The sequence below is a fragment of the Euleptes europaea genome, chromosome 12 (assembly GCF_029931775.1).
Source record: "Euleptes europaea isolate rEulEur1 chromosome 12, rEulEur1.hap1, whole genome shotgun sequence".
Lineage (NCBI taxonomy): Eukaryota > Metazoa > Chordata > Lepidosauria > Squamata > Sphaerodactylidae > Euleptes > Euleptes europaea.
Genome location: NC_079323.1, coordinates 18,895,758 through 18,920,882, shown reverse-complemented (window position 1 = coordinate 18,920,882; position 25,125 = coordinate 18,895,758). Strand labels below are relative to the sequence as shown.

The following is a 25,125-nucleotide window of genomic DNA, read 5'->3' as shown; positions in this document are numbered from 1 at the left end:
AGCCAATCATATCGCCACGGGCCAAACAGAAGCCCTTTGGGGCAAATGCCCCACCTACTTTCTAAAAACACTTGTTGAGTCTCAGGAAAGGTGGCAGTGGGCACCTGTGTGGGGGACACCGGTATAGGACATTAAACTCTTTTTGCCAGACACCCACCAACTATTCTCAGTGCACTGAAAACAGTTCTTATTTAGTGATTAGTTATTCAGTTATTAAACACAAAACTGTAGAAGCATTTACAAAAATGTTTACTTGGCTTTTAAATGTTCATGTTTATCCAGGAAAAGGAAACTCTTGCTAAAATGGAGAGCACAAGACAAAGGCCATTTAACATGGTGTGCTGCAACGATACAGATCTGCTAAACAGAACAATTTCCCCTTACCATGGTCACTCACCATTTGCAGATGCAGTGGTTTAACAAGATCAAATGCATTTCCATCAATTAACATTATGAGTTTCCTCCGAATTTCAGAAGATCTAAAGCAAACAGTTTGTACTGGGACTGCTGTTACAGCTATACACAAGAACTTGACAATATCAAGGAGCAGTAAATCTTGCTTAGTGAGATGTTCTTCTGATAAGGGGCTTACAGCACCTGTAAATGAAGTTTTATTACAGTAAGGAAAACAAAACCCACACCTTCAGGCATAAAGTGGACATTCACTAAGGAGCTACAATCAAATTTTAGTTGGTAAGCACATCATGAAGTTTTTCAAGACCTGTGTGCCCTCCACACTGCAGCTGTCACATATAGCAACAATTCAGGAGTGACACAATATTGCCTCAAAAGAAAAAGCATGTCTATTGCCAACCATGCTAGAGATTGTGCGCCTTTGGGAGGAAAAAAAGTAAAAAATTCTACTTTTTAAAAAATTACATAATTATCTTCTTCCAGCAATTTAATCGTTTGAAGAATTATTCATCAGCAGATGCTGAAAAGTTTTCACATGATTTTGTCCTAGAGATTCAAATTTAAACCGAAATATCACAGCGCTTTTAATCTTGTTGGGATTCAGGAGGAATTCTGTTCAAGAACTCAAATTGTTGGTTGTTAACAGACAAGACTAAGTACTCAGTGCTAGTGAGCATCTGAAGTACCCCCTTCTCCCATAGAAACCTGACCTTTTTAGGATGTGTTTCAGAGAGGCCCTTCTGTGGGTACCTCCACCGTCAGAAATTCGTTCAGGATGACTGGAGAAGGGCCTTTTCAGTACTGGCGCCTTCCCTCAGACTACCTGAAGGTGCACTAATTATTATCATTTATGTGCCAGGTTAAGACTTTCCCAGTCTACAAGCTCTTAAGAATTAAGTTGGTGTTTCTTTAATTTTACTGTTTACTGATAGCTGTTTTATCATTTCCTTGCATTTACATTGAAAGCGGACAAATAAATACTTAAAATATCAAAATTATTTTATAAAATCATATAAATGTATGTATAGGTCAGTGTAAAATACCTGTCAAAATCTGTAACTCCCCAGCCTCATTTACATCACCAGCATCAGCAGAATGGTCATCAAATAAATCCAATACTGACTTTTCTCCATCCATTCTACTCCCTTCACCATCATCTTCCATTAAATCCATGTCTCCAGCTTCACCTGGCTTTCCAGTAAAAGCCATCTAACAGAAATATGATTGATTTCTTTAGAATTCTTTCATTCATCTGTTCTTACAACAAAATCATAGTGTGCCGGCGTAGGCCAAGGGCTGGGCGGTGCCCGCAGTCCTCAGACGTGCGGGAGGTATTTAGCCCCTTTCGGAGCAGGCGACAAAGATTATGCTATCCACCAGGGTCAGAAGTCAGAGGCGTCGTCAAAGCAGGCAGGAGTCAACGGCCGGAAAGATTAATCAGAGGCAGTAGCAGGAACACAGAGAAACTGCACGGTTGCTTCCGCAAAGTGAAAGCATGCCTGCACTGCCTTTATCAGTCAGTGCACTTCCAAGCTAGGCTTCATCCTGAAAAGACTCAGCACCAGTTCTCTGTCTGTTTAGCCTCTCCAAGCGAGCACTCCTCCTTCTACCCTGCAAAGCCACACGCTGCCGAGTCCTGATATGCCTATCAGGTTCAGGTGAGCTTGGAGGGCTGCCATTCTCAGCTTCTGCTGCAGGGGTTGGGGGAAGAGTAGCTTCTGTCTGCCCTTGTTCCATCTCTCTGCCTAGCTGTGGTTCCTGCTGAGTTGTTTCAGGCTCCTGTGCTACTGACTGCAATGGAGGTACTGAAGGCCCAGAGGCAACCTGTTCCTCCACTTCAGCTTCAGAGTCCTCTGAGTCCTCAGCTCCCAAGGCAGGGCCCATGACACATAGGATCTTAGGAGAAATTAAAGATTGCTGCAGCTCTCTCTCCTAACTCCCATGGGACAGCACTTAACACACACACACACACACACACACACACACACAAAGCCTCAATCTATATGCAAACCAGGAAGACATCATCCCTGGCCACTAAAAGTGTGTGTGAACAAACATATTTGTCTGATATTGGCAGGAGCATGAGTGTACCACAGAACTAGACCCCTGCTGAGAAGGCATTTTCTCTTGCCCTTCTAATTCAAACAAGTCGTGTAGCTAAAAGTCCCAACTAGAAATTTCTAGCTTTTAAAAAAAATCACAGCCTGTACACAATCATTCTTAGCCAACACAGGGAAGACTAAACCCAGCATTTCCTGTCCTTCAGGTACAATATAGTTATCTCACGTGGGTAATAAAAGTTTCCTTTAACACACCTTCTGGCTACACTAAATACATACACAATCTTCGAGGAGAAAGAAAACACTACATACAGTGACTACTCACCAGATGTTTGCAAATATCTGCAAGATCATTCATCATCTTTGACGTTAACAAATGCAAGAAAAAAGTAGACAGGCTCTTTCTTGGGCTGCTCTGTCAAAAATCCAAAAGATATGCCAATTAAAACTGCAGCCTCAAAAAAAATCTGGTTATTTTACTTTGTGAGGCACACAGCAAACACCAAACGACTGAGTTTGATTTACTAGATCAGCAAGGAAGTTTCCCCCTGAAATACTGATACTGGATTGATCATGCTTACGTTTGTTATATGACTCTGTGTTTGCAGTGCATTTTTAATTCTCTTTCTTCTAAATAAAATGCCAAAGAACCAAGTAAAAGTAGAAATGGATAGAGATTGCAGACGTTACCAAATTTAAAAATCTCTTACATTCTACTAATTAGAGAGCTCCTGTGGTGGAGTGGTTAATATAGGCTCTCAGAGAACCAGGTTCAAACCCCCCACTCTGTCATTGAAGCTTGCTAGGTGACCTTGGGTCAGTCACTCTCACTCTCAGCCAAAACTACTTCACACGGTTGTTGTGAAGAGAAAATGGAGGACAGGAGAATGATGTTTTGGTTCCCCACGGGGGAGAAAGGTGGGTCATAAAATAAAGGTACTATAATGCCTTTAAATGGTCACAGAGTGAATTATTGCTTTAAAAGCTATGGCTAAGTTCCTCATTGAACTCTTTTAGGCTTAATTCTGCACATGGCTAGGCTGCTTATATCCTATTGGTTTTAATGGCACTTATGCAACTTAACTAGGGCTGAGAATTTCATTTTAATATTTTAATTTAAGATTAGCCCTGCAGATACCATCTGTAAGAGATGACAGCAATTTGCAACATTCGTTTTGGCTACTGCACTGTTCCACAAGTATGTACGTTCATGTATATCCACATATATGATTACAAACTAACAAACTGCTTGCTATAATGTGTGTTTTCAAATGGGACCTTAACAGGCTTAGCTACAAGAGTTTCAGCTTCTCAACTAAATGTACCTTGGCAAACTTTCTTTTCAAGAGTTGCTCTACTGCTGTAATTAAGTAGAATTCAAATATTTCAGTGGAATGTTATTTCAAATATTATTGCTAATTTATTATGTAATCTTAATCAAGATAAATTAAAAACTGGCAAAAAAAGAGTTTCAGCTTCACTAATATGTATACTGGACTAGAAAACCAAGAAATGTCTTACCTGGGTACAGTTACATAAGCAACTAGTACATTGTATGATTAAAGCCTTCAGAGAGATTATCCTAGCATCTTCATTTAGCTTGCTTTTGGACTGAGAAATGCTCTCTCCAACATAATGCATAATAGACTATTCAAAGAGAAACAGAACAGAACATTAAGAAACTTTTATCTATTTACATTCTTATTCCCTTAAAATGACATAATGCACACCAGTAGTCCTGTTTTACAAATCCCTAGTTTTTACTTGTATGGCTCCTGTCAACTATATTCACAATACAAATCTTTGGCCTATACATCTATAATCATCTGCCTCCTCTTCCCCATCATTATCCCTTCCCATGGCTGGAAGAGCAAAATTACATGCATTCTGTCATGAAAAAACCTTTGGCCAAGAAAATCCTACATCCTGGGACTGCCTGAAGATCATCTGAGAAAGACACCACCACTGCAAGATTTCCCTTACATATATCATAAGTGCATGACAGATGCCCCTTTCAACATGCACAGCTAGTCGTGCCAGTGTTTGGTAATCATGGATTTAGCATATTTTTCAGCTAAATAATAACTGAAAGTCCTACCTTGGCTTTATGAAAAAGCTCTGATCTGTATGCTTCCTCTTCTGTCTGTATGCCAGCATAGCAATAGCAACCAAGAACACCAGTCAAGAGACCAACACAATGCACTAGGATTTCTGCAAGTATAGCCTTAAGAGTAAATTAAATGAACAACATAAATACATCATAAGCGTTGTATTATATTATAATTCATCAACAGTTACATACTGTTGAAATCCAAGTTGTACACAGTTTCTTTTCAGTATCCAAACTAGAGCAGAAATGGTAAGTTTATTCAGTACTGAATACTATTATTGTTATTATTAGAGTTGGTTTTTATACCTTGCTTTTCTCTATCACAAGGAGTCTTAAAGTGTTGTCGAAGGCTTTCACGGTCAGAGTTCATTGGTTCTTGTAGGTTATCCGGGCTGTGTAACCGTGGTCTTGGAATTTTCTTTCCTGACATTTCGCCAGCAACTGTGGCAGGCATCTTCAGAGTAGTAACACTGAAGGACAGTGTCTCTCAGTGTCAAGTGTGTAGGAAGAGTAATATATAGTCAGAAAGGGGTTGGGTTTGAGCTGAGTACTGTCCTGCAAAAGTAATGTGCTAATCATTGTCCTGTAAGTATCAAGATAATGTGCTAATGAGGGTATGGTATATTAATATGGAACCATTGTATCCTGAAGTGATCTGTTAATGTGTGTAATCCAAAGCTAATTTGCATGGCTATTGTTGAATGTTGTCTTTGTTAGTTTGGAGGTTTTCAGAACAGGAAGCCAAGCCTTATTCATTCTTAAACTCTCCTCTTTTCTGTTAAAGTTGTGCTGATGTTTATGAATTTCAATGGCTTCTCTGTGCAATCTGACAAAATAGTTGGTAGAATTGTCCAGTCTTTCAGTGTCTTGGAATAAGACCCTGTGTCCTGTTTGTGTCAGTCCATGTTCAGCCACTGCTGATTTCTCAGGTTGGCCAAGTCTGCAGTATCTTTCATGTTCTTTTATCCTTGTTTGTATGCTGCGTTTTGTGGTCCCGATGTAAACTTCTCCACAGCTGCAAGGTATACGATATACTCCTGCAGAGGTGAGGGGGTCTCTTTTGTCTTTTGCTGATCGTAGCATTTGTTGTATTTTCTTGGTGGGTTTAAACACTGTTCGTAGGTTATGTTTTTTCAAAAGTTTCTCCATCCTATCAGTGACTCCTTTAATAAATGGCAAGAATACCTTTCCTATGGGAGACTGTTTTTCCTGAGTTTTCTGATTTTTGTTTGGTTTAAAGGAGTCACTGATAGGATGGAGAAACTTTTGAAAAAACATAACCTACAAACAGTGTTTAAACCCACCAAGAAAATACAACAAATGCTACGATCAGCAAAAGACAAAAGAGACCCCCTCACCTCTGCAGGAGTATATCGTATACCTTGCAGCTGTGGAGAAGTTTACATTGGGACCACAAAACGCAGCATACAAACAAGGATAAAAGAACATGAAAGATACTGCAGACTTGGCCAACCTGAGAAATCAGCAGTGGCTGAACATGGACTGACACAAACAGGACACAGGGTCTTATTCCAAGACACTGAAAGACTGGACAATTCTACCAACTATTTTGTCAGATTGCACAGAGAAGCCATTGAAATTCATAAACATCAGCACAACTTTAACAGAAAAGAGGAGAGTTTAAGAATGAATAAGGCTTGGCTTCCTGTTCTGAAAACCTCCAGACTAACAAAGACAACATTCAACAATAGCCATGCAAATTAGCTTTGGATTACACACATTAACAGATCACTTCAGGATACAATGGTTCCATATTAACATACCATACCCTCATTAGCACATTATCTTGATACTTACAGGACAATGATTAGCACATTACTTTTGCAGGACAGTACTCAGCTCAAACCCAACCCCTTTCTGACTATATATTACTCTTCCTACACACTTGACACTGAGAGACACTGTCCTTCAGTGTTACTACTCTCAAGATGCCTGCCACAGTTGCTGGCGAAACGTCAGGAAAGAAAATTCCAAGACCACGGTTACACAGCCCGGATAACCTACAAGAACCAGTCTTAAAGTGGCTTACAATCGTCTTCCTTTCCCCACCCCACAACGGGCACCTTATGAGGTAGGTAGGGCTGAGAGAGTTCGGAGAGAACTGTGACTAGCCCAAGGTTACACAGCAGGCTTCATGTGGCGGAGTTGGGAATCAAACCCGGTTCTCCAGATTACACCATGCTGTTCTTAACTACTTAACTACTTAAGTTAAGTACTACACCATGCTGGCTACCACACAATGAGAATGAGGGCTATTTATTATTATTATCTACAACTGTGGTTCTCAACCTGGGGCCATATGGCCCCCAGGGGGACACCAGGATATTCCAAGGGGCCACAGGATAAAATTGTGTAAATGGGGGGCCACAGCACGAGACTAAGGGGCCACAGAAGGAAGCGAGAAGTGAAGAAAACAGAGAAGTGACCGAGAAAAGAAAACAGAAAAGAAAACAGAAAACAGAGAAGTGAAGAAAATAGAAAACGGTGGTAGAGGCTTTGTTCTCTCTTGTATGTGAACATTGTTGTTTATTAGCGTGTTGTATTCCCTTTTTGTGGGGTATTTTTTGTAAATTTCAGTTTTCCAATAAGTACTGCATGTGTGCATTTTGTGTGGCTGTTTATGCTTCTTTGTTCCTTGGCTATTTACAAACAAAACTTTTATATAGCTACCTTTCTACCAGTAGATAATTCACAGTGGGTAGCCGTGTTAGTCTGTTTGCAGTAGTCAAAAAGGGCAAGAGTCCAGTAGCACCTTAAAGACTAACAAAAATATTTTCTGGTAGGGTATGAGCTTTCGTGAGCCACATCTCACTTCTTCAGATACCTTTCTACCAGTAGGACAGGGGGGCCACAGGAAGGAAACAAGGTCAGAAGGGGGCAATGGTCGGAAAAAGGTTGAGAACCACTGCTCTACACTTCAGGATAATTTCATGAATTTTAGATACAGTTGCTAGACGCGGTGCACTCATTTTGCAATTTGCTATGCTGTAAAAATCTTGACAGCTGCTGACCATTATTCATGAGAAAAAAATTTTTGTATCTGACAAAGTCAGGTTTGGTTCACAAAAGTTTATAGTCTGGGAATTTCTGTTTGCCTTTAAGTGCTACTGGGCTTAAATTTTGTACTACTACTACTACTACTGCAGACTAACACAGCAACCCACCGGAAACGTCTGAATCACCTTGTAAATAAAAATGAACAATATAGACTTCAATTTTTTAAAAAACTTACATCAAGGGAGATGTTATTAAGAAGCTGTTCTGACATCAGTAAAAGATCGTGCTCCAGGGCATCTCTCAGTTTCTGACTGGCAATCAGTCTGGAACCAGGCACTTTGTTTGCGGATGTCCTATCAGTTGTATTTGTGAAGAAAACAATTTCATCAAAAGTTGTTTGCATGAAATGTGGTTCTGTTTCTGAGAGGCTGGCTTCTTCTTTCTTTTGTGAATGTTGCACACTTTAAAAAAAAGAGAAAGATTATCTGTGATATTTTACTACAATAATCGTTGCCAAAGACCGAATAAAATTCACATACACACACTCGTTCAAAGGAAAATAATATTCCTGTTCAATATTTTTTTAATGTCTTTATGCAGAAATTATGGGTGGATCTAAAAAGCTTCTTTTAAGCCTGACCATGCCTGTTGTCCTTTCAATGGGTTTTTGTTGTTGTTGTTGTTGTTCAATAGCAGACCTCTGTGCTGTAAAATGAATTCCTTTTTGAAAGATTCGGGGAGGGAGGTGTCGATAAAGATTTCTGCATTTTTTTCAAATTAAAATACCCACACAAATCCAGTGGTTAATATTTTTTTCTGACAATAACAACAGTGTTCTGACAATAACAACAACCTTGGTGGTAAGTTTTTAGTCCAGAGAGTTTTCAAAGGGAATCGACGGAATTTTTGGTGCCCTGCTGCTATGCTTTTTGGTGAGCCACAGCGCAATCCTAAGCAGAGTTACAGCCTTTTATACCCATAGACATCCATGAGCTTAGACGGGTGTAATTTTGTTCAGGAAAGCGTTGTCAGCACCTCAGTTGGTGATATATCCCAAATTTTGTTATTCTATTATATATGTTGGGAAGACCCAACAAGAGATGGATTGACTCAATAAAGGAAGCCACAGCCCTCAATTTGCAAGACCTGAGCAAGGCTGTCAAAAATATTTCTTGGGTGCAGCGTTAATTAAATGGTTTTTTGGATCCTCGCCCTTTGGATTGCATAGAACTTTTCAGAAGTCGCTAGTTTCCTAAGCCAGATGGTATCCAGACTTCTAACCTTTAAGTTGAAAAATATTGCCTCTAAGTTCCAGAACCACGCGTGCTGATTTTTGAAACATACCATTCTGAAGCTTTGTGGAAAAATTCTAGTGCAGCTCTACAATTCTTCATTGTCAGGCTTACAAGGATTTTCTGCAACACCAGATTAGGAAAGTCACTGTAAGGAATTTTGGAAAAGTAAGTTGAAGCAGAAGTCCTGTAATGTAATCCCTTGAATCCCCCTCTAAAAATCACAATTCTAAATATGTTTAAAGTCGTGAGCACATAATTTTTCATGGCTGCAGATACACATTCAGCCCTGCTTCCTCACTGTACATCTAGTTTTCTCAGGGAGTAACACCATGTTATCTATATATAAAATCAAGCGGTTAAAATAACAGCTAAAATAAAAATGAACACATGAAGCTGCCTTATACTTAATCAGACCCTTGGTCCATCAAAGTCAGTACCGTCTACTCAGACCGGCAGTGGCTCTCCAGGGTCTCAGGCAGAGGTTTTTCACATCACCTTCTTGCCTAGTCCTATAACTGGAGATGCTGGGGATTGAACCTGGGGCCTTCTGCATGCCAAGCAGATGCTCTACCACTGAGCCATGGCCCCTCCCCATAAAGCCTATCAGAGAAATTTTACCATGCAGGATTATTTTTCTCAAGTTATTTACCTGCCGAAAATAGGAGGCAGCTTCATACTATCTTCCATGTCTTCTTCCAGATGGCAGAACAGAAGCCATTTCATTATTGTTTCTTTCAATGTATAGCCGGCATTTCCTTCCCAATAATTCTGTGCCATCCCCATGTTCAAAGTTTCTGGCACTCCCAAAGTTGTCATTGCTAACACCAAGCAATGAGCAGCAGAACTATAAAAGATCATTCCCACAAGATTATCATCTGAATTTAACAGTTTGTGTGCTATGTCATACCTATGAGAAACTAATCCTAAGGAAGTCAACTCAGCTGTGTTCAATGAGGCTTACTTCTAGGAAAGTGTTCTTAGGATGACTCTGTCAAACTCTCAACCATGGTTCAGAGATCAGGGTGTCATCCTGCCCTTTCAAAAGGATAATGTCAGTTCCAACCTTCTATGGCTATACTAACCAGGATTGCCATTCTAACATGAGTCTGAAATGGGATTTCACAACTCGGTTGTTATTAACCATGGTTATAAACATTGTAGATATATCCTTTAACCATGGTTAAATCCAATGGAAGAAGGGCGGGCATGGGTATTTCTGCCTGATAGGGGAGAGACTACAAAAAGAACTACATGATTCTACATCCTTCTCTTACCCATAATTCAGAGATTAGAAGTGTTACTAATGTGGTATTTTTATGTGCAAGATACCACACATTATGATACTACACATTATGATACTACACATTATGATACCACAAATTATATCCCTAATACTACACTTTAAAGTTGCAAGGGAATTATTCTTTTAGAAATTGTATGATCATTCCATTAATGAAAAGTGCCTTTGGGAGGAAAAAAAACACTATTTGTTCTTATCAAACGCAGGTTTAAATATTACAGGTGGTTGACTTGTAAATGCCTAAAAAATAATCTTATCAAAAATATTTATATTTTTGCACCTCATATGCAGTATAGTTGAATTTACGTAATTAGGTTACAGAACATCCTGGAACCTGAATTATCCAAGATTCCAACAGACAAATGTGCTCATATTCATTACAGAAGATAATGATGACAACACATGCAAAAAAGCACAAATCTTCAAAGCCAGCACTAACTGGACCATGAAAATGCATATAAAAAAAATTCCCACTTTACCTTGAGGGCTTACATGCAGCTCCAGAAAATATCTTCCAAATTTCTCTGTCCATTGTTACTAAGCGTTCTTGAATTATGACTCCAAGTAACCCAAAACTTTCCATTTCTGTTTGCTGAAAATTTAGACTACGAACAACAAGAGACCAAATTTTTGACCACATTCGCTGCAGCTCTATCTTCTGTGTGGTTTTCAGATCTAATTTTTGGCTCTGACACAAAGCAACTTCTTTAAGGCACTTTAACACGTAAGGTGAGCGTTTCCCCCGACGCTGCTGAGGTAGTAATTGATACAGTATGTTGAGTAAGTGAGGCAGCTCATGAAGAGAAAGACTCATAGGACACTTTGATACTAATCGGATGGTGATCTGCAACCTTGAAAACATGCAAAAAATCAGTTAGAACTGGATAAAATTAGCACTTTAAAGCGGAAAACTAGAATAAGCTAATTTTTACCAAGGTATGACATCAAAATCATTCTGTGATTTTTGCAGATTGTCCCGAATCACTTCCCAACCCAATTCAATTCTCCTGCGTTTGGAAGGTCCTTCTCCATCGCCACACTCTCTCTGGGTAATGGCATATGACTGAGTTATCTCCAGGACTTTGGTATCTTCAGTAAAGACCTGGAGCAAACAAATAGAAAGGTAATAAATATAATTAACATACTTTTATACTAAAATATAAATGCACTAAAAGTACTGAGGCCCAATTGGTGTAATGGGAGGCTCAAGAAACGGCTGCTGATATCAAAACTAGCTTGGCCCATCCCCAAAATTTCACATGAATTAATCTTCTTCAGAACTTAAGCATACAAAACGCATAAAAGAACCCAAAGATTTACACAGCAGTTACAGAAAATGATAAATCAGTTATATACCTCCCACACACAGACCCATTTTGGGGGGCACAGAGGGATACCCATGTCTATAGTAACAAAAGGATGTCCCTCCATGGCACATATAACTCATCAATAAATGAAGATAGGGGTTTCAAAAGTGGCCACCAGCTTCAGGATGATTGTGGGAGTTGCAGTGCCAAACATGAAAAGAATCAGAACATTCTGGCCCTTATATTCTCCAGGCCACCCCCTGACCCCCACTTTTTGCATTGGAAGCTATAATTCTATGACCTTAAGCAGATGATGAGAGGAGGGCATCTTGGGCATCTTCTGGGCATGGAGTAGGGGTCACTGGGGGTGTGGGGGGGGGGAGGTAGTTGTGAATTTCCTGCATTGGGCAAAAGGGTTGGACTAGATGACCCTGGTGGTCCCTTCCAACTCTATGATTCTATGAACTGTCTCTAGCAGGCAAAACTCATTAGAAAATAAAGCTAGAGATTTGAATATTGGCCATCCTGGCCCACGATTATTGTGACAAACCCTTAGTTATCATGACAAACCCTTTGCTGTTTACTCACAAGAAGCCAGGAATAGGCAAACAGCGCAGAGAGCAAGGGTGAAAAATATTCCCTCTGTGACAAAACAATGGAGGTCAACAACTTCTCTGAATTATCACAGGCTGTCCGGTGTAATGGATAGAGTACTTGACTAGGATCAGGAGCACCCAGATTCAGATCCCCACTCTGCCTCAGAAGCTTGCTGGCTGACCTTTGGCCACTCACACCTCCCAGACTAATGTAACTCACATGGTTGCTGTTCTGAGGATAAAATGGAGGACAGGAGGACAATGTGAGCTGTTTTGGGTCCGTATTGGTGAAAAAAGCTTCACAGACAGGGAGGGTGGAAAATATCCCCTCCTTTCTTGAAAAGTGGGTTAAGAATCCAGAGCCAGTGTAGTGGTTAGAATGTCAGACTGGGGTCAAAGAGATCCAGGTTTGAATTCTGCTCTCTAAATGTTGCTGAGTTACTTTTGGCCAGTCCCACACTTTCAGCCAGACCTACCTCACAGGGTTACTGTGAAGATAAAACGAAGGATAACAATGTAAGCCATTTTGGGTCCCCATTGGGAACAAAGGCAGGGTATGATGTTTGTTACCAATCTTATTTTGACCACAACTTGCAAAAAAGGATGATTGCTCTTAGTAGTGCTTCATACAGTATTGCTGCAGCTCTTTTGGCAAGAGGCAGAACTGCTCATTCAGTATTCAAACGACCATTAAATATTGCAAGTGCGGTGAGCTACACGGTTGGCAAGCGGGCACATCTCTAGTAGGACATAAAACCCCCAAGTTCCCCCACACCTACATGCATGCAGTCAATGCACAAGCTGGTATTAAGACAAGATAACCGAGTGCACCTAACATACTGATGACTAGCCCTTCCCCTTCTGCTCATTTAAGAAACATGAATTCTGAACTCCATTTTTTGATTGAGTGGATAGACTGGATGGGAACATTGGAAAAGAACACACACTTCTCAATTCTAGAACGGCCTCGACTGGGTGCTTTAGCCTGCACACAGTTATTATAGTCTATGGGCATCACTCCACCATGCCCATAAAGAGAAGAATCTTGGCCTCTACATGAACAATATATGAAAGAGGTAACAAGTTTACCTGATGACAAATATCAGCCATTAAGTCAACCAGGTTTTCCTTCACAGCAATATTGCGAGAGCCTGAAGAATACTTTCCTCTGCTGCCTATGAGACTTATCTCATTAACTAACAGATCATACAGGTTGTACAAAATACTTTGCCATTTTGCTGAGTCACAAAGTCCTGTTTACGCAAAAATAAAACAATTTAGTTTTCATCTAACATGACATATCACCTACACAACAAATGGCCTGTTCAAGATTACAGGGGTTTACCAGCAATTATCGATGTATGTATACCATGAACTGGGTAATTCTGAACTGGGACCTCAGTGTGTAGATTGTGAAATCTGCACACTGAGGTCAGTTACAGAGTAGGGGGATGTTTGTACAAAGCTGAGTCAGCTCCCAGGTTTGCACAAAAATCCAAAAAAGTAAAAGAAAACAAAAATTTACCGTAAATTACAAGTGGAAATACCAAGATCTTGCGATGCCATGTTGCAAGACCTCAACTGCCATTTTAAGTGAACAATAGGGGCGGGAAGCCACCACCTGATCCAGGTAGGAGGTGCTGTGGGGAGGTAGTAGTTGGAGCCACCCCACCTCTACCAGCTGGGAAAAACAGAAGCCACCTGCCACATGCTAGATAGGTAGTGCCAGAGCTGTGGGCTGAGGGAGCCCCCCTATAAGCCACGCAAGTGGAGGTGGCAGTGTTTCATGCAGGTGAGCTGACCAGCAAGTGGGTGGCACAGAGAGCCAGGTAGGGGGAAGTCATGAGGGTCTCCCACTTGTCTAAACTAATTATTTGATTAGAATTTAAAGCAAACAAGTATTTAAACACTCTGACAATAAGTAGAAAAATTAAGCTATAGCAACCATATAAAAAGAGACCTACGAAGTCCTGAAAATTTCCAACACCTTCAGCTTAAGCAACCCGAAGTCAGATCATGAGGAAGCCAGATATTTGTACAGAGATTCCCTGTCACATACGGTCATGTAAGATGGTATGCATACCTTTTTCCTGAGTTTTAGTTCCATTTGGATGGTGAACACGAACCTGCAGCTGAACTAGTTGTATGATTTGCTCTTTCAAGGAATCATTTGGTTTATGCTGAGCCCATATATAAAGGACTGTTGGAAGAATTTCCTCCCCTAGCTTACAAACCCGCATTCGGTAGTTTACTGCACATATACCCAAAAATATGTTCATTGCTTCAATAATGTGTTCCAGGCCTGCAGGGTTTCTTTCTTGCCTACAAAATAAATAAGGCAGTTTGTATCACTCTTAACTAGCTAGTTGAAATAAAGCTCTATGATCAACTAGGACAAGATGTTGGGAGCTGAATCATTTAGAAATTATCACCAAAACAATATAGGGTTGCAGATCACTATCCAGCGCTTCCTGTTGCAATATGGGAGATAAAGTTTACAGAAAGGCTTTAGAAAAAAGGAGGGTCATGGGACATGGTCACTGACAAGTAATCATTTCGGATATCTGAACAGCTAGCCATGCAGTTGATTTTATTTACATACATGTGGAAGCAGCCAGTATGTTGAGACTGAGGAACTCACTAAAAGCGTGATTAAATTTTGCAAGTGTTATAGAAAGCATTATTCATAAACTGATTAATTGCCTAGAGGGAGAAGGCTGGCTTAAGAAGAAACGTTTGCAAACCTTAACTACTGTACTAGGAATGTTGGTATAACTCTAAGCAAGATGAGGAGAACATGGAATATATATTTTAGGAAAAACCCAAAACAACTGCAGTTCTTATGTCGATGGTGAAGATGTATAAGGTGATGTCACCGAAATGTTGGAAATGTAATAAAGAAGTTGGTTCATTTTACCACATGTGGTGGACATGTGATAAGGCGAAAAACTTTTGGGACATGATATATAATGAGATAAGACTGATTATTCAGAAAAATATACCCAAAACAGCAGAGATGATGTTACTTAGTATGATTCCGAATGACATTTTGACTCAAAGAACATTTCTTATTTATGCCACCATGGCAGCAAGATTGCTTTAAGCAGCCAAATGGAAAGTGACGGACGTTCCAGAGAAAAAAGATTGGATAATAAAAATGCTAGAACTGGTGGAGATGGCGAAATTAACTGCTACAATAAACCAAAAAGATAATGAACAATTCTTGGGAGAATGGGAGGCTTGAAGGAATTATTGTGAACAAGAATTACACTTTGGGAAAATGGAAAGTTATTTCTTAATCTGATCCATAATGTATTATCTTTATAATTGATCGAAAAGTAAAATGGATATAATGAATAAGAGCTAAGGGTAAATTGGATATTTGGAATAATATTAGGATCAGAACTATAAACGATAGATTATACCATTTTATTTTGAGGTAGACGGAGGTGGTGGGGAAGTCAGTATATATATTCATTAAATTACATTTATAACAACATATGGACATTTTTATGTCCAAGATTTATTCCTTCATTGTTAAATTGTTGATAAGTTTATATTTTGAAAATCAATAAAAAATTATTTTTAAAAAACCCCTGCGGTTCTTATGTTATTACTGGAATTACAACTCCTCTTCCTCAGAGACCAGGAGTTGGATCCTGCAGCGAGTTCCCCTAACAATACCACTTTGCAGACACACAAAGAGCCTCTCGTTGGCAAAAGAGCCTAAGGTGTCAGAAAAAAGTGCTGTTAGCAGGCTACAACCTCTGGAAAACACATGAAGCAAGGAGTCTTTATGTTTTTCAACCGAGCAATCTGGGAAGGATTATACAGGGCAAAAATGATATCACCTGTCCAGTAGAGAAGCTACAGAACTGACAGTACAACTGAGAAAAAAACAACTAAAAACTATAATGATATGAGATGATACGAGATGCAGGTGTTCAGAATGAGAACAAAAACCAGCTACGAGCAACTTTTAATCAGGAAAACAAGAAAATAGGTTCTGACATACCTATTTTATTCTTTAAAGGTTTTTGCATACTTACAAGCAATTCAAATATTTTAACACTTCAGAGCAACATACGGAAAATATTTAAATTATTTCAGTGTGTTTAAATAAACACAAAAGCAATTAACAGGGAAACTTGAGAGCTTAAAAAACTGTATCTTAAGCTCTAATTCAAGAGATAAAGCAAGATAAAATTTACCTCGCAGACTGCATAGCTTTTGAAAAGAAGTTAAAAAGATCAGAATTTAACCCATCAGTTTGGAAGCACAGTCCTCTGGTCAGTGTGTAAATTATTCTAGCCACCAAAACTTTGTTAATGTCTCTGGACGACTTGAGAAACAATTTGCAGTACAGGTTCTGAAGATCTAGAGCAGGAAACCAAATTCAAATTATTCGATACCTCAGATGTTTTACCCACTCTGAACCGTTACATTCTTTCTCCTTTTTATTCCTAAAAGGTTTTCAAAACTAGCTCCTGGTTGCAAAATGATCAAACTGTCAGAAAAGCTGAACAGCTATGATATTCTAGGACACAAGAACAAATCAAGAACAGATACTGCATTATTGATAAATGAGTGAGACACTGCAATATATTATCTATCCAAGGAAAATACATTAGGCATTTGTAAACTTACTTTTAGCTTGATCCTGTGCATCTTTACTCCAAAATTTACTCTTGGGGTTAACTCCCCAGGAGATGTACATAGCATGGCGGCCTTAATGAGAAAGGATGACACCTACTAACCTGACCACTGTTGTGAAGATATCTCACACCAGTATTTCCTCACTGCAAGAATATCCTTTAGCAATATGCTACTACAGTCAGTTCCATAAACAGCACAACTTGATGGATTGCTCACTGTGCACATCACATAACTCAGAAGCTCTTGACATTTCAACCTGGGTGCTCCTGTGCAAAAGCAGAATATAAACATGAGAAAGGCTCTTAACTCTGCGAAATGGAGTGGTAGGATATATGTCATTATTAGAAAATTGATACTTAAGAAAAAGCGATACAGTGGAGGAGGAGAAGAGTGCCAACTTTCTCTACCACTTAAGGAAGAATCAAACCAGTTTACAATCACCTTCCCTTTCCCTCCACACAACAGACACCTTGTAAGGTAGGTGAGGCTGAGAGAGCTTGAAGAGAACTGTGACTAGCCCAAGGTCACCCAGCAGGTTTCAGGTGGAGGAGTGGGGAAACCAACCCAGTTCACCAGGTTAGCATCTGCCACTCATGTGGAGGAGTGGAGAATCAAACCCGGTTCTCCACATTAGAGTCCACCGCTCATAACCACTACACCATGAACTGAATCTCAACATTCCTAATGATATTTATATGAACACCACTAACTTTTGTTGGCACATCGGATGAAATATTTGGTCAGACTGCTGAGTTCGTGCATCTTTTTCTGTCTTGCTGCTTGTGTGGAGGCAGAGACATTGGGCTTCGCTAATCTGACGCTCTCTGTTTCTTTCTGAATATATTTCTGCAGAAACCTTCAAAGACAAAATTTAAATGCCCTCCATAAGCACACGAGTTAATCAAATAATAAGAACAGTCATCTTTCAGATCACCAAGGTATGGTGCAATCTCACATAGGATACTGCCACCCTCCATAGTCACATAAAAATAAAAACAGCCCCAACCTTTGCCACTTAGGAATGCCAAGTAGCAACTGTCCCTGGGCAAGTAGCAGAGTGTGCCAAGAAAGCCCTGCGCTACATTTCTCAAGCTGGAAAAGAACAGGGCAGATATAGGATTGCTGGGATCATTACTGTCACTCAGCAAGGGGGAGAAGCAACAGCCAGAGGAGGAGATACAGGAGAAACAGTCAGAAGAACCAGGCCTCTCTGGATCGCTATTTGCAAGGCTGCAATAATGAGATATTCTTACATCGTTTTGGAATGCTTCCTTTCTGGTAACCCAACCCCAAAGAGCTAGTAGCTTAGAAAATGAGCTGTGAAGTAGGAAGCTCCAGTCCCAGACCTCATATCTGTCACAAACACACAGTAAACTATTACCAGGAACTTAGGTAAGCTGCAAGCGCTCACTGTCTGCCTCCCGTCTACAATACGGGTGGGGGGATATCCTCACCGAGCTTGTGTATGGATTATGTATGTCAAACAGCCTACATAAATGCTAAGTATTATTCCAGCTACACAGACATTACATTTCCAAGCTTTTTTCAGACAAAATTTGCGACTGGGGATTCATGTATATCTTTGCAAATGTTCACATTTGAAACAGGGAAGAGGAAGGGCTCTCTCCATATATTTTAAACAGATTATACAGGTGAGGGAAAGTAGCTCCTAAGCCTTCACCAGCCTTACCTCATAATGCTTTACTGCTTTTAGCACTTTTCTTTCACCTCACTTCCAAAATTGGAACTGGGCTAGAAGTGCAGAAAGCAACAGAGTAGATAAAGCTTCCCTCATCCATGTACATGCACCCATGACCTGTATACAAATACCCATAGATCCCCTAACGCTTCTTGGGGTCCTGAATAACCTTTCAGTTGAATGTCAATTCTGAAACGACAGTTTATTTTGGCAGCCCATCATCTAACAGGATAAATACTGCACTGCACAGGACAAATATTCTACCTGAACGTAGCATCCCAGTTCATCTGTTTTGCATCTCTGGAATCAGAATTACTGTCTAGCTGCCGAATGGTTTCAGGATCACAGATGAGGTGCTTGAACTTTTCAATTTCTTTCTAAAAGCATAGCAAAGGGGGAAACATAATTAGCGTTATTTCACTGCCGTGCATTAAAAGGGGGATAGGGTTAAACGTACCTTTCGCTCAGTAGCTTTGTCATTTTCAAGTTGACGGCAGCAAAGCAGCAGTTCATGGAGTGCAAGGCTCATGGCTCAGTTGTGGATGCATATGCAACTTGGACCTAAGAATAGAAATGCAGTCACATTTTATGTCAGAACATAATAACTGCCTGGCTGGATCAGACCAAGGTCAATCTAACCTAGCATTCTCAACAGGGGTCAAGCAGATGCTTCTAGGTATCCACAAGACAGTCTGACCCTGTTTACCACCACTTTCTTATGTGGCATTCAGCAGTGCACTGGCTTGTATACTATCCATACACAAAAGGCACACTGAGTTTTCTTGCAGTCCTTTCCAACTTGCAGAAAAACCCATTTTGAGGAAGTCATGTGTGCTGAGGGATAGGAATTAAGCATGAAAGGTAATCAAATTGCCCCTCCCCTCAGCAGAACTGCAGAAAACTGAGGAGGAGCCATTTCTTCTCTTTTCCCCTCTCTCCAGCCCTCTCCAGCTATCTATTTTCATGCACGGACCTCACAACCACAGAAATGATGGACCACAGAAATGATTTTCCAGCCAGGGTCAGCAGGGGCTGCAGGAACCAAGATGAATGCAGGAAAACTATGTGCACAGATGGTTCAATTCAGGCTGCTACTTCTGTACGCAGACGTTCCATTGAGTTGTCACAGCTACGTAATTAGTAAAAGAATCCATAGGATCAGACCCTCAATAACAGCCCTAATCCTAGACTGTAGACAGACATAATATAAAACGGAAAGCTCACACTTTTTCCGTTATGATGAGGACCCAGCTTCTTTAGACTTGTCAGTATTTATGTGATACTTCATAAATAGTGATACTTAGTTTATGATAAATGTTTCAGTATTGGTATTTTGTCAGTTTTCAATTACTTTTTAAAAATTTCTACATTTCTGGCCTTACATTTTTTATTGCTTCTTTGTTTTCAAAAAAGAGGGACCCAGCCTCAAAACTTAAATTTCAAACACTGCAAGCTGAGTGCTGATTCATCTGTCAGACCTGCCTATCTTTACTTGTTTCAGGAAGTATGTATACGCAGCACCTGCTCATACAATATTCACTCATCTGTAAATTTGTTAATTATCAATCAGAAAAAGTTGAGTTTAATTAGAAGAAATTAATTAGAAAATAGTTGTGTTTTAAGTACAAAAAACTGTTCTGGAAATTGGAGATGGCAGCCTTCTTGGTGATATCACAGGCAAATCCAGAGCTTGATCCTGAAAAGTACATTTTGAGTAAGGACATTGAGGGTGCTTCAAAACAGCCCTGCTGATGCAAAAATGTTTCCTTTATCTTCACCCAAGAATGTATGTAGCTATTTACTTCCATGACCAAAGCCAAAATACAAATTAGCATCCAAAAGCTGACTTTAAAGCTTGTATTTCAAGTGGAGGGTTTCTTAGCCATTTTTAGCTTTGGTTTGTAGTTGTAAATTGATCATATTGGTACAAAGAGAGTTTTTGTCTCTATTTACCTACTTATCATGTCTATTCAGCTCTCAGTTTTAATCAACAGAAATTAAGGAAGAGGATTAAAATCCCGAGAAGTACAACATTTAGTGGTATTAATAAGTTGCCCTTTAATCTGAGTGACTTAAAGATATTTAGATATAATGAATACAAGCTAAAGTTTTAAAAGAAGGCAGAGAATCTACACTTTGTCAGTTACATTTTTTAAATTTGAGGTTAAATTTTTGCATATTGTTAACAAAACCAAAAGCTAAATAAGAATAGACTAACACAGATGTATGTAGAAGCTTTAAGCCAAACTTCATGAACTCGTTCGCAAAATTATCCTTTCATGTGCAAAGTAAACATAAAAGTGTAAATTATAATTCTCAAAGACAGTGAAAGCGTCAAAGACTGTGGCTAGTTTCCACAGCTTGCCACAGGGCTAAAAACTGCTTACTTGTAAACTATACTCTGGGCTGGGTCAAATGGGTGATGCACAGTTAGTTGACGAGAGGGGGAAATGCGCTTTGCACATATTCCACGGCATTTGTTTCTTTAAATATTTCACAACTGAACTCCAAAAACAGGTTCCAGTGCCAGGCTACAGTTGACACAGTCCTGCACAAAATCCCAACATTTTGGATGAACTGTGTACCAGTATTTAGGGTAACTTTTCCTTTTATGCACAATCCCTATAGTGAAGTTACAGCAGACACAACTAAGAACAGCCAGGAGTTGTCCCAACAAGCATGGCTGGCATTTAATTTTCTGTTTGCTGTAACATCAAGCAATGATGGACTGCAAGCATGAAATGGACACTAGCGCAACCTTTACAATGCAAGCTTACTTATCATCTTAAAACATAATATTTTTCATTGCAGATACTGCTCGTTAAGCTGTTAGTCGCTGAACAGCAAGGCACTCAGAGATCAGTATCTTTTCATTATAATCAATAGCTTTTATTTATCAATTCATTTATAATCCATTGCTTTTTATTTCTCGATTGCTGCTACTTTACATGGCACACAACAGTACAATGAATAACCAAGAGAGCTATCCTAATCAGTTCTACTCAAAATTCTACTAAAGTCTAACGAATGGGGCTTACTCCCAAGTAAGTTTTTTTAGGATTGCACTGCATTTCAATTGCGGGGTGGAGGAACACAGCAGAGACAGGGGAGGAAAGTGACAGCAGGGCTTTCAATAAAGCAGGGGGAAATGCAGAAGTGAAACCACAGTGATGAACTCTTATTTGGGGCTAAATCCTATTGAACAAAATTAGAATTGCTTAAAATCAGGCTTTCTCTAGGCTGCTTTGTTTTTAGCCCCAGTTTCTCAGGTGTTTTAAACTGAGATGTGCCAATTCCATTTAACTGTACATAAACACAAACAGTCACCCTCCGTAACAAGTCTCCTCCGCCACCAAATGTATTTTCTGCACTGAACCTGACCAATGCTGTGTTCTAGTAGATCAACCCCGCCAGGTGGGACCCAACCTTCCCAACCCTGTCAGGGAGGAGGCTCTGAACAGAGGCAGTTTGGCACCCTAGCTAAGTAGAAAAACATTATGTAAGGAGAGAAACAGGAGGAGGACTGGGGAGGGGCCATGGCTCAGTGGTAGAGCATCTGCTTGGCACGCAGAAGGTCCCAGGTTCAATCCCCGGCATCTCCAGTTAAAGGGACCAGGCAAGTGTGTGTGTAAAGTGCCGTCAAGTCGCAGCCGACTTATGGCGACCCCTTATGGGGTTTTCAAGGCAAGAGACTAACAGAGGTGGTTTGCCAGTGCCTTCCTCTGCACAGCAACCCTGGTATTCCTTGGTGGTCTCCCATCCAAATACTAACCGGGGCTGACCCTGCTTAGCTTCTGAGATCTGACGAGATCAGGCTAGCCTGGGCCATCCAGGTCAGGGCACCAGGCAAGTAGGTGATGTGAAAGATCCCTGCCTGAGGCCCTGGAGAGTCGCTGCCGGTCAGAGTAGACAATACTGACTTTGATGGACCAAGGGTCTGATTCAGTACAAGGCAGCTTTGTGTGTGACTACAATCATTCCAGATGGGGGTAGACTTTGCATCAGTCTGTTGCTGCAAAGAATTGGTAAGGGAGTCGTGCGGCACCTCAAATGCATACGCTTTTTTTTTATTGTACCATAAGGTTTTTGGGACTGCAGCCCGCTTCCTCACATGCATGCGGCGGATCTGACTAGGCAAGCGCGCGTGCATGCACACGCACATGAGAACACGAAGGACCAAGAAATACCAGAGTCAAGGGGCTACAAAATGCCACTGAAATGCCTGAAATCATTATACGCTATGGGAAATGTATTCTTTGATTTGAAATATATTCTTTGTATTCAATAAAGTATATCTGCACTTATAAACATGCCAGACTCAGCATATAAGAGTTGGCATCTATTATAAAGTCACACCAAGCACCTATAGATGTTAGCAGGCCTCAAACCTAAAGAGGCCACGTTTTACCCTCTAGTTAGAAGTTAATTAGAGAAGCTATAGACCAGTGATGGCGAACCTTTTAGAGACCGAGTGCCCAAACTGCAACCGAAAACCCACTTATTTATCGCCGAGTGCCAATGCGGCAATTTAACTTGAATACCACCCCCAGAGGGGGCCCAGAGGGAGAGGCTAGGGTTGCCAAGTTCCTCTTCGCCATGAGTGGGAGGTTTTTGGGGTGGCGCCTGAGGAGGGCGGGGTTTGGAGAAGGACTTCAGTGCCATAGAGTCCAATTGCCAAAGTGGCAATTTTTTCCAGGGGAACTGATCTCTATTGGTTGGCGATCACTTGTAATAGCAGGAGATCTCCAGCTAGTACCTGGAGATTGGCAACTAGTTCCTTAGTGTTTTCTCTCTACATATCAAGACAAATGGAAAGGTGTTTGGAGGATGGCTTGTGGGCACTTCAAAGGTGGAATAGGACTGCACGCCCCTCCACCCGCACAGACCCAGAGGGCGCCTGAGAAGCCGCTGGAGGGAGGGCGGGAGGGAGGGAAGGAAGGAAGGGAAGGGAAGGGAAGGGAAGGGAAGGGAAGGGAGGGGGAAAGGGAAGGAAGGGAGGGCGAGAAAGAAAGAAAAAGAGACAGAAAGGGAGAAAGAAATGGAGCGAGGGAGAGAAAGAAAAGTAGGGAAAGAAAAGGACAGAGGGAGACAGAGAAAGAAAGAGGCCATTTATGCATGGGAGGTTTTGCCTTGGATTTGCCACTCTCCGGATTCTCAAAACTCTGCATGGGGACTTACTGATGATTTCTGAGAATTTGGATGGGGAAAATGTGCATCTACAGAGCGGCAAATCCAAGGCAAAACATCCCATGCATGAATGGCCAAAGACAGGAAAGCCTTCCCGCTTCTCTCTTTCTCTCTCTCTCTCTCACACACACACACACACACCCCTCAGCTGGCAGCAGAGAAGGGGGGCGCGTGCACAAAACAGCCCGCAGCGCATGGGCGCTGGGAGACCCTTCCCTTCCCGCGGAGGCTCGGTGTCCTGCCCTGCTGACAGCTGCCCCTGCCCAGCCGGGCCCGCTGCCAGCGAGGGAGGGGAAGGAGGCACCCCAGAGCCTCCGTCTGACTTCCTGCCCCGCGGCTCGCCAGCCACCAGCCCTGCCACTGCGCCCTTCGCCTGTGCACGGGGCTGGGCCCCCCCGGCCGCCTCCCACGTACCCGGGGTGAACAGCAGCAGGAGGAGGATCCCCCGCCCGGCTCGGCCTCGCCGCCACCGCCAGTGATGTCGGAGGTTCCCCACCCCTGGGCTACAGCCTCCCCCATCCGGGGAGGGGAAGAGCCGGAAAGGCCAGCGGCTTGGAGGAACCGCGCGTGCCGGCAGAGAGAGCTACGCGTGCCGGAAGTGGCACGCGTGCCATAGGTTCGCCAACACGGCTATAGACGATCTTAGTATGCTTTCATAAGCTGGCTCCCCACTCATAAGGGCCAGCTAGGAAAACTCCCTTAGTTAGCCTTGGCAGTTGCCAGGGTCCAAGATAAGAAGAACTGCAGTAACTTAGGATCAAACAGAATAGCACCTGACACTGAAGGGTCTTCTTGCTTATTAGTGAGCATGAGATCATCACTTTCTCTGTAACAATTCTGTAATAGGTTATTCTAATTTGGGGGTCCCGAGTATTGGGCATTTGGGTCCTTACGTGTGTATTACGCCTCTGTAACCACCCATTGTCAAAGTCTATATTCATGCTTGCAATCCTTTGATGTGTGTGTGAATTGTCCTGCACTTTGGGCAATTTTCACCAGGCGTTTTGTGTATCGGCCAATAAAACGAACTGCTTTGAATCTTCAACCTCCTACTGTTTTATTGTTATTGGGTATTGATACAATAAGACAGGCTTATCACCATCTGGTTCTTGTAGGTTATCTGGGCTGTGTGGCCGTGGTCTTGGTATTTTCTTATTTCCTGACGTTTCGCCAGCAGCTGTGGCAGGCATCTTCCGAGGAGGAACACTAAAGGACAGTGTCTCTCAGTGTCAAGTGTGTAGGAAGAGTAATATATAGTCAGAAAGGGGTTGGGTTTGAGCTGAATCATTGTCCTGCAAAAAGTATCAAAGGTAGTGTGCTAATACTTTACTTTGATACTTTTTGCAGGACAACGATTTAGCTCAAACCCAACCCCTTTCTGACTATATATTACTCTTCCTACACACTTGACACTGAGAGACACTGTCCTTCAGTGTTACTCCTCGGAAGATGCCTGCCACAGCTGCTGGCGAAACGTCAGGAA

General features: G+C 41.3%; 1 protein-coding gene across 1 annotated transcript in view; it reads right to left on the bottom strand.

Annotated features, from left to right (window-relative positions):
- Positions 1 to 18,984, bottom strand: part of ATM (ATM serine/threonine kinase) — a 57,350-nt gene extending 38,366 nt beyond the window's left edge. Inside the window, exons 1-17 of the mRNA XM_056858073.1 lie at positions 18,913 to 18,984; positions 18,720 to 18,832; positions 17,467 to 17,612; positions 16,858 to 17,022; positions 16,312 to 16,477; positions 14,184 to 14,422; positions 13,190 to 13,353; positions 11,130 to 11,299; positions 10,677 to 11,048; positions 9,547 to 9,741; positions 8,947 to 9,042; positions 7,838 to 8,063; positions 4,573 to 4,698; positions 3,996 to 4,121; positions 2,800 to 2,889; positions 1,458 to 1,623; positions 398 to 597 (exon numbers count right to left, since the gene is read on the bottom strand). Coding sequence (XP_056714051.1) covers positions 398 to 597; positions 1,458 to 1,623; positions 2,800 to 2,889; positions 3,996 to 4,121; positions 4,573 to 4,698; positions 7,838 to 8,063; positions 8,947 to 9,042; positions 9,547 to 9,741; positions 10,677 to 11,048; positions 11,130 to 11,299; positions 13,190 to 13,353; positions 14,184 to 14,422; positions 16,312 to 16,477; positions 16,858 to 17,022; positions 17,467 to 17,612; positions 18,720 to 18,832; positions 18,913 to 18,984 — 2,832 coding nt within the window. The remainder of the gene's footprint in view (positions 1 to 397; positions 598 to 1,457; positions 1,624 to 2,799; positions 2,890 to 3,995; positions 4,122 to 4,572; positions 4,699 to 7,837; positions 8,064 to 8,946; positions 9,043 to 9,546; positions 9,742 to 10,676; positions 11,049 to 11,129; positions 11,300 to 13,189; positions 13,354 to 14,183; positions 14,423 to 16,311; positions 16,478 to 16,857; positions 17,023 to 17,466; positions 17,613 to 18,719; positions 18,833 to 18,912) is intronic.
- Positions 18,985 to 25,125: the final 6,141 nt, after the last annotated feature.